A 9030-nucleotide genomic window follows, 5' to 3' on the forward strand; every position below is an offset into this window, starting at 1 on the left:
CACCCACACCCACCACCCGTCCCTGCCCCCCAACCACACGCACCAACCTGCTGCCAGGGGCTCTGTGCCTCCTCTTCTGACAGCTCTATGCTCTGGAGCCACTTCACGCTGCGCGCGCCAACGTATCCTGGTACCACTGCTCGCAGCTGCATCGTGCATGTTGATGAGGTGGCGACGGTGCACAGGGGGGGGTGGGATGGGTCCAGGTACAGGGGTGGGCACAAGTGCAGCAGTGTAATAACCCCACATGAAGGGAATTAATCGGCGGATGGCGAGTGCTTGATAGTGACGAGGGCGAGGCTCCAGAGGGACGGAGGGGCCCCTGGTGAGTCCGTGGCCGGCGCTGGCTGGCCGCGGGCGCTCCCGGGCGGGCGCGCGCTTGGCCTGGTGGCCCCGCCGCAGCGAGATGTGCTTGCTGCCAGCAATGGGCACGCCTTATTAAAATAGGGATGACGTGTGATCACGCATCTGCGATGCACTTGCACGCACGCACGCACGCACGCACATGAGCACACACACGCGGGCGTGCGTTCAATCGACCACACACTTCCGGGCGGGTTGGCGTCAATGAATACCTGCGCGCAAAGTTCATGCGCGCATCACTACACACGCGTGTCACTGATTACACAAGTTCTCACCGGGAACCCGTGGTCTGGCGGCAGGGGCTCCCCGTTCATGTCCCACGCCAGCATCACGCCCCCCTCTGGGTCAAGGGCCTGGGCAGAACCGCGCACAGGCGCGTCAGGAGCGTGGAGCGGCTGAGTCAGACGGACGCAATTGAAGGGACATCGCAGATTCAAGACTTGGGAGCATTTGGCAGCAGTGCTGCAGCGCGCCTGCTGGCAGGTCGCACCCCCAACGCTGGCGCCGCGGGCAGGGCTGCGGTTTGCATGCGGTCAATCTCTCGCAGTAAAGTCATAAACACAATGCAGGGCAAGCTGGCCTTTTGTGTGTGAAGCTAGCGTGGGCAAGTGCAGCGAGCAGCTTTGTTTCAGGGGAGCTGAAGCCCAGCAGCAGAAGGTCTGCAATGACATCATCCTGACATCATCAGCGTCGTTAGCGGCGCAGCGGACGTGCATGCTTTCACACCTTGTGGATGGGGATGGAGATGCTGTAGTGCATTTGGGTCTCGCGGTGCCAGTCCAGGCCCTGCAGGGTTCAGGTTCCAGGGTTCAGGTTTAGGCTTAGGGTTCAGGGTCACCCTCATGCCCTGCAGGGGTCAAGTGGCACAAGCTCACAGCACGCACGCGAAAGGGTTGTTGTTCATAAGCAGCCGGGCATCACGCCGAATCCCTGGCCACTCCAACACCCTCAGAGCCCTGAAAGCATCGGTCCATGTCAGCTCACCTTGAGAACGACGTGGCGCACCACCTCGCGCCCCTCAGCGCCCTGCGCCAGGGCGGCGGCGGCGGACGACAGATCCAGGCCGGCTGCAGCCAGCACATCCCGGAGCGCGACACCGCCCCACAGCGCGTTGCCTATGGCGCCTGCGGGGGGCGCGGCAGTGAGGAGGCTTGCGGGCACGTCCGCGGGGCGGCCCGGCCGCACATACACGGCATTGCCCGATGCGTGCAACGAGGGAGGCGAGGGTGCAAATTCTTTGCAAGACGTGCATGCTGGGGCCTGCAGCGACGGCCACGAAAGGGTTCTGCAGAGATGGCCTCGCTGCTTGCGCTGAAATTGGGTCCGCGGCGGAGGGCTTTGCAGCTAGCTCATTACATACGCACCCTGTTGCGCAGAGAGCAGGCAGAGGTGGGGACTTGCAGGCGCGGCACACATGGCACACGCATCATGCGTGAAAAGCATGTCTGCCGCGCTGTGCCCCTACCGTGGTTCCAGGGGGCGCGCCCCTCCACCAGCTTCACCGCCGCCATCTCGTTCCGGCGGTTTCCGGCGCACTGTGTGTGTTTGTGTGTATGGGAGGGAGAAAGGAGGGGTTGCGCGCCGCGCAAAGTCAACGTGGACGGCAGAGTTGTCGAAGATGAGTGTGTGTGTGGGGGGGGGGGGGTCCTACTGATTGAGGGCGCGGTGGAAGGGGCGCATCGGGAGCTGGGGGGCGGGGGGTGCGCTCGTCGCCCAAAGCGCAGCCAGCGAGCGCACGCCAGCACAGCCCCGCAGCGCCGCCCCTCATCGGCCACGCTGTGAGCGCTGCGCGCGCCGCATGCGGTGCCCCGCGGAGACGCCTACCTGCAGCGAGGCCTGCATGTGCATCGTGGGGCCGTAGCGGCCGGTCTTCAAATCATCGAGTGAGAGCTCCAGCGCCCTCCCACCCAGGCTGGCCCCCGACACCGTCAGCCTGCGGGCATCAACGCGGGGCCTGTCGCACGCAGCCCAGGAGGGGTCCACGCACGTCTGCGCCTGCGCCGCGCCCGCGTCGCGACCGCAACCGACGACCGGGGGGAGCCCCGCACGCACAGCGAGCCGCCCCGCTGCCGCCCCATCAGCCGCGCGCTGGGAGAGATCCAGCCAGGCCCACCTCCCCTTCTGCCCCTGCCCTGACTCTCCAAATACCAATACCCCGGCCCCTGTCGCGCCTGTACTCTTCAGGGTTGTCGCAGCAGGGCACAGGCAGGTGGTTCCTCACGTAAAACAGGCCGGGCGGCGTCAGGAACTCCTGCCAGGGTTCATCGGGATTGGTTAGAGCGAGGGTACAGGTATTAGGGCCACCACCAAGCTGCTGCTCGGGCTCGTTCTGGCTAGGGCGGCTGGGGCTGGCGCCCACAGGGGGTTGGAGTGCCGGGGCGGATTGAGGCTCAAGGTCAAAGTCACGCGGGCGCTGCTGTTGTCGCAGGCTAGAGGGGGAGTGGGGTCGGTGAGTGGCCCCGGAGCATGCTTGCACAGCCTCGCAGGCCGATTGAAGGGCTCTGCAAAGACTCTCGGCCGCCGCACACGCACATTCCAGGCGACAACAGACACAACAGCAACGGACCACACGCCCGCCCCGCCCCGCCCCGCCTGTGCTCCGTTCCACGCGTGCGCCTTGCGCCCTGCCATGGCCCGCACCAAGGCCGCGCAGCGCGCCCGTGGTACATGCAAGCTTCAGCTGTGTGTCCGGATAAAAAGGCGCCTCATGACATATCAAGAAAATAACGGCGGCCGGCGGGGCGCACACCTTGGAGAGGACCGTGTGGGGCGTCTCCGCGTTGAATGGCGCGAAGCAGTGCACCATCATGGCCGCGTCGCGGCGCGGCTGGCCCGTGTACTGGTCTGCAGGCGCGGGGCACCAATGAAGGCGGTGCGGAGGGTGGCCGGGCAAGCGGGGGTTGATGGGTGGGCAATGACAGGGGTCAGGGGGGCGGCTCGAGAGCGCGCGCCAGCCAGCACCCAAAAAGACGTGCACCCACGCCGGGCCCCGTTCGCAGCCGGCGCCGGCCCTGCAATGCGTCGCGCCTGAGCGGCCCTCGAGCGGCTGGCCTGCCCGCACGACTGGGCGCGGTACGGCGGGGCCCCTCAAGCCCACCAGCCCCTTTGTGGGTGTCACCCCTGACCTGGGTCTGTCTGGGCGCAAACAGCCCCCACCTTCGCAGCAGGCAAATCGCAGCACAACTGCAAACCCTATAACCCAGGCAGAAAGCAATCGCCTGGGGCACCACCAACATCAGCTGCCGGCCGCGCAGCCCACCAGGGGTCATGCTGGGTTCCAGGTTTTTGGGGTCAGCGGGGCCCAGCACCGCGCCGCTGCGGTCCTGCTTACCCAGGCCCAGCTCCCCCGGCTGCGAAGGGCGCGTCAGCAGGCCTGCGGGCCCGGGGTCAATGGTTCCAGTCGGAGGGGAAAGGGTGGGGAGAGGAGAGGGGGGTAGCTTAGGGGGGAGCGGCAGGGCACGGGCTGCATGTGTTCTGTCCGCGGCGGCTATGCGACCAGACAGAGTTCAGTGCCGAACGCCAGTCAACGCACATGTCAGTCCCCGCACAGCCAAAGATGACCCGCGCGTTTGGCCTGAATGACTACGCCCTCCTCTACCGCAAAAAAGCGGAGATGCCTCTGCAGCAAAATGGGACACCTCCCTTGCTGCACCCCGCGTTCAGACCTCAAAACCACATGTGCTTTGCATAACATGAGCCCCAACCATCGCACATCACCGCCGCCCACGCACCCGGCGCCTTGCGCGCGCCAGTCGCCTCCACGATGCCGCCGCAGCAGCCCGTCAGGGAGCCCGGCGGCAGCCAGACGGCCCTCGCGGGGTCCGCGCGCTGGGTGGCGCTGGGGGAGGGGCCAGGGTCCACCCCCAGGTCAAATGCCTGCGGGGGGGAGGACATAGGGGAGGATTCAGACAGGGGTCATGAGTCGGAGTTTGCGAGACGACTGCAGGGTTTTAGAGATGATTTTGAAGAGGAGGATGATGGATGCAGGGCTGGGGCTTCTCATGTGATGAGTTTTTTTTCGAAAAGAAGGGTCAAGTCCAGGAGGGTGCCACGAGGGAGGCAGGGCCGAGCAAAGAAGAGAGCATGCATGAGAGGATATGGGGTCTTGTGTGCACGTGGATGTGAACGTGTGTGCGTGTGCGTGTGCGTGTGTGTGTGCGTGTGTGTGTGTGTGTGTGTGCGCGCGCGCACAAGGGGGGGTGTCAAATGATGTTGAGGCCACAATGCAGCCCTCTTGGGCAGCCGTATTGTACTGCTAGACACGGTTCAAAGTTCAGAACAGTCACACACCAAGGCTTGAATGAGCTCAGGTGAGCGGAGCAGCAGCGGCGCCCCTTTACCGAAGCCCGCGGTGCCCGCACGCCCGTGTGCCCGCGCCCCCACGCGTCGGCGCATCGAAACACCTGACGCAGCTGCCTGCGGGCGCGCGCAGCCGGCAGGGCGCAAGCTAAGTGCACAGGCGCGGCCGGGGCGCCCCACCTCGAGAGCGTCGCCTGTCGTCGCCACGTCAGCGCCCCCGCCGAGGGTTAGGCCGTTACCGCAGGAAACGGGGTGCGCAGCGTAGCACGCGGCGACCATCGGCGGCGGCGGCGCCAGCGGGTATGGCGACGGCTGCCCGCGCCCGTCCTCGGCCGCCCGCACGGCGGCGGCGTCCCCGACTGGGATGCCGTCGCGCTCGCGGGTCAGCTGCAGCCACGCGGCCGGGCGCGGGGCTGCGGCGCCGCCGGCGCTGGCGGCGTCGGGGGCGCGGGGCGCGCCGCCCGGGAATTGCAGGATCACCTGCGGCGGTTGACGGCGGTTATGGAAGGAGGCATTTGGACGGCTCTCTGGCGCCACTTGCGTGCAGCAGGGTGGCCCACAGCCACCAGCGTGCACATCCATGCGCGCAGTCCGAGGCGGATGACTAATGGCGTCACTCGCGCAGCTGACCGAACCGAAGCCCTCGAGACTCGTCTGCGCTGACACCCCTTGTTATGCACCGCCTCGTGGCCCGAAAACCCCGAACACTCAGATCCTGAAGTCTCGCCCCTAAACCCTGAATATGGAACCCCCCCTCTCTTGTTTGACAAAGCCCCACCTCGTGAGCCTGGCCAGCCGCCAGGTCCTGGCGCCAGGGCAGCAGCGCCAGCTCAGCCACCGCGCCGGCCAGTGCCGGCGAGCTGCTCAGACGGGCGGCAAGTTTGGTGCGTTTAAATGGGTTCGGGTGAGTCGGGGGTTCAGGGTGATCAAGCAGCATCCAAACTCTATCACACCACATAAAATGATTCAAGATCAAATCAAAACATTGTAAAGTTGAGGGAGCTCGAGTCAACACAGAGCCCCACCCACAAGCCACTCCGCGGCACGCGGCCGATGAGCGCGCTGGCCACGGCCCGCGCTCAGCGCCGGCCGCAGTCGTAGCGCGACCCCAAGCCGTGCAGCCAGCCGGAGCGCAATGTGGGCTCGCTTGCACACGTGCGTGCGTGCATGTGTGCGGGGCTGTCGTCCGTGCACGCACGGGGCGCCGCCGGCTCACCCGCCGCTCGTGGGGGCTCCTGCGGGCAGCAGAATCGAGAGCACCGTGGCGCTTGTCCCGGCGGCCTTCAAAAATGGAGAACAGGAGGGGGCCAGCGAGGTCAGGTGAGGGGAGGGGCGGGAATGAATGGTTTTGGCAAGCCAACAAACGGATGAGCACTCCCAGCGCAGTGGCAGGCAGGTGGACGCGACGCGCCCATCGCCCGGTGAATGCCCCAGTGCCGTGGCTGTCACACACATGAATGTAAGATATGCGTTGCCCCCAACCAAAAACGACCTTCTGCAACCATCCAGAGGTCGATGCCCAGTACGCCCTCAAAAAAAAGCCCTAATGAATCCCAAACCTAGGCCCTGACCCCAGCCCTGGACCTGTCCGCCCTCGCCCCCGCCAGCGGCCGTCGTTTGCAAGCGGTTCGCCGCACCTTTGCCAGCTGGCGGCCCCAGGCCCTGGCATCGCGGCTGTGCTCGCCGGATGAGTCCGCGGCCAGCACGCTGATCACGAACCGCCGGTAGCTCCTGCGAGGCCGCAGGGGCAGCGGTTGGGGATGGGCGGTTGGCGGGCGCCACACAGTTGCAAGCATGGCAGCGAGCCCACTCTCAATGCCCCAGAGCATAGTATGCAGACAAGGGGTGATCAAAGCTGCGCCTAGCAAAGCTCATTTCACAGCAATAGACCGACATCCCACCGGCCCAACATCGCGACGGGGCCGCACATTTTCGCGCAATCACAGCCCCCTCCGACCGCACGCCCCCCTGCCCTGCAAATGGCGAGCCACCCTAACCTTAAACCCTGCCCCCCTAAACCCTTCAAACGGTGGGCCCACGCACGCCTCTGGCTCTGCCTGCGACAGCGCCTTGCCGGCGGTGCGATCGTCCGGGTCTGGCAGTAGCTCCCCCACAGCGCGGCGCAGGAAGAGGGCCTGGTCGGGCGCCGACGCGGGCGGCGCGGCAGCGCCGCCGCCGGCAGCACTGGGCAGGACGCGATGAAGCAGGCCCGCGGCGCCCCCGCGATTGCCGGCTGCCAAGGGCGGGCAATTGGGGACGCAGCGCATGCGGTGTGTCAAGCCTCTGGGTGCTTGAGGGGCGCGGGCGGAGGGGGGGCGCGCGTCGCTGGGAGCCCAGAGCCCGCGGCGCACGCAAAGTTTGGGCATCCGGAGCGCGCCGCGCCGCGGCGCGAGCGAGCATGCGGCTCGTGCTGCTGCTCGTGCACCGCCCGCAGCAAATTGCACGCTCAAGGCCTCAGCTTCGCCCCCGCCCCTTGGGGGCCGGCGTGCGGGTGGTTCGGGCGCGGCGGAAACGCCTGTGAGAGGGCCCGCCGTCGTCCCGGCTGGCTGGCGGGCCTGCCCGCCTGCCCTGCGTGCGTGCCCACCTGGTGGCAGCGAAATGATGATGTCCACAGCCCCCTGGCGGCTGAGGGCAGTCCTCGCGATCCGGTGGACGGCCTGCAAGGCGGGGGTGGTGGGCGTGTGACACGACAGCACGCGGCGTCGGGGGGCAGGGCCAGGGAAGCCCGGGCTGAATGCGCCCGCAGGGCTGGTGCATGCTGCCGGTTTGGAGGGGAAGTTAGGGGGAGGGGCGATGACGGCAGCACCGAGGACGCGTCGCCGCGCGTTCGCCTGTTGTGTGGGGCCGGCGGCGGCGCAGGCTGGGCGTGCACGCAGCGGCCGCGGTTGGAGGGGGGCTGGAGCGTCCCCCTGCCCGCTGCCCCTGTCATTTGCCCTCACAATCCCTCTCTTCGAGACAAACCCGATGAAGCGAGCTTTTGACCATCACTCATCGGCCACAGCAAGGCCACAGGCCACACGCCACAAAACATAGTTCCATCAAAAGCCAAGCCTCACCTCCTCTGCATCAAGCGGCCCCTCCATCGGATGAATGTCGACGGCCGGCGCCCCCACACACGCGCACTGGCGCCCCAAGGCCTCCATCCCGTCGCGCTCCTGGCCGTGGCCCACCTGGCAGGGCGGGTGGGGAGAAGGGGGAGGGGCCTCTGGTTGAGCGGGTGCAGCAAAAAGAGGTGGAGGGAGCCGGTCGGCCAGTGCTGCTGCTGCCGCTGCCGCTGCTGCTGCTGCCGCTGCTGCTGCTGCTGCTGCTGCCGCTTCCGCTGCCGCTGGTTCAATTTTTTAAGCTGGGGCATGCTTCGCCGTGCTGTCGAGGCTTTCTGACGAAGCACCTACAGCAACGGCCGCTGGGATCTCCTGACACAGGCTTTGACCCTGGCCCACGCGTCGCTGCTGCACTGGAGCAAGACGCTGCGTGCAGTGGCGCGCAGTGTCTGTGGCAGCTAGTAGACCCGCAGGCAGAGGGTTCAGCCGGTCGTGCCGGCCGCCGTCTCCTAATCCCAAGTGGCGGGTGACGCCCAAAACCCCGGCCCCCGCACCATTACGATGCGCGCGCTCTCGGCCGCAAACGCCAGCGCGACGGCGCGGCCCAGGTCGCTGGGAGGGGGATGGTGTGATATGTTGGGATTTTAACGGGGAGCGGTCGCTTGCGATGAAGAGGCAGTGCAGCAGGGGCGCCTGGTGATGGACGGGTGACGTCACCGCCCCAGGCGGGGTGTCGACCCCAGGGCAGCTGCGAGGCGAGGCGGGAGCGCACCTGAGAGGCTCTGTGATCAGGGCGACCAGGGGCAGACGCCGCTGCTCGGGCAGCGGTGCGGCGTGCGGCATGGCTAAGATTGAGTTGATTGGGGTCGGGCCGAGATCAAAGGAGGGGGTTCCAACTTATTTCGGGGACTCGAGACTCTGGTGGCTCGCAACGACCATGCCCCGATTGTGCGATCGACAGGTGAATCCGTACGACTTGCAAGCAATCCTCGACGCTGTTGGCAGGCCACACAGTCTGCCGAAAAGAATCTCTGGGTCACTCCACACTCAGCAGGTCATGCTGAGTGGGTCAGCGAAATGCCCAAAGCTCAGCCATATTGGTCTCGAAGTTGCCTAATCGGCCCTGTTTACACCTCACCGTTGTGGACATTTCTGTGCTCTATCACCAACACAGCACACGATCGGTGGTGCGACCTGCCCGTCAGGTTCAGGCGGCAGGCAGTCAAATGACTGATTTGCTACCTGAGTTTGCGAGCTTAGTTGGGTCAGGGTGCGGCATTTCGAGCATCAGTGTCGGTCGACAGGTATATATGATTCTGCGCCACTC

General features: G+C 66.3%; 1 protein-coding gene across 1 annotated transcript; it reads right to left on the reverse strand.

Moving 5' to 3' along the window:
- Positions 1-1089: 1089 nt before the first annotated feature.
- Positions 1090-8546, reverse strand: MNEG_8990 (sulfite oxidase; the record flags this gene model as incomplete). The annotated part of the gene is made up of 18 exons (XM_014042538.1): positions 1090-1149; positions 1348-1487; positions 1829-1898; positions 2188-2296; positions 2541-2614; positions 3113-3207; positions 3623-3736; positions 4095-4239; positions 4843-5142; positions 5441-5522; positions 5879-5943; positions 6300-6393; positions 6706-6895; positions 7247-7319; positions 7469-7493; positions 7833-7987; positions 8258-8315; positions 8476-8546. Coding segments are annotated over 18 exons (1920 nt in total), but the record flags the coding sequence as incomplete, so codon positions are not given.
- Positions 8547-9030: the final 484 nt, after the last annotated feature.

Source organism: Monoraphidium neglectum, assembly GCF_000611645.1.
Source record: "Monoraphidium neglectum strain SAG 48.87 unplaced genomic scaffold scaffold01780, whole genome shotgun sequence".
Classification (NCBI taxonomy): Eukaryota; Viridiplantae; Chlorophyta; class Chlorophyceae; order Sphaeropleales; family Selenastraceae; genus Monoraphidium; species Monoraphidium neglectum.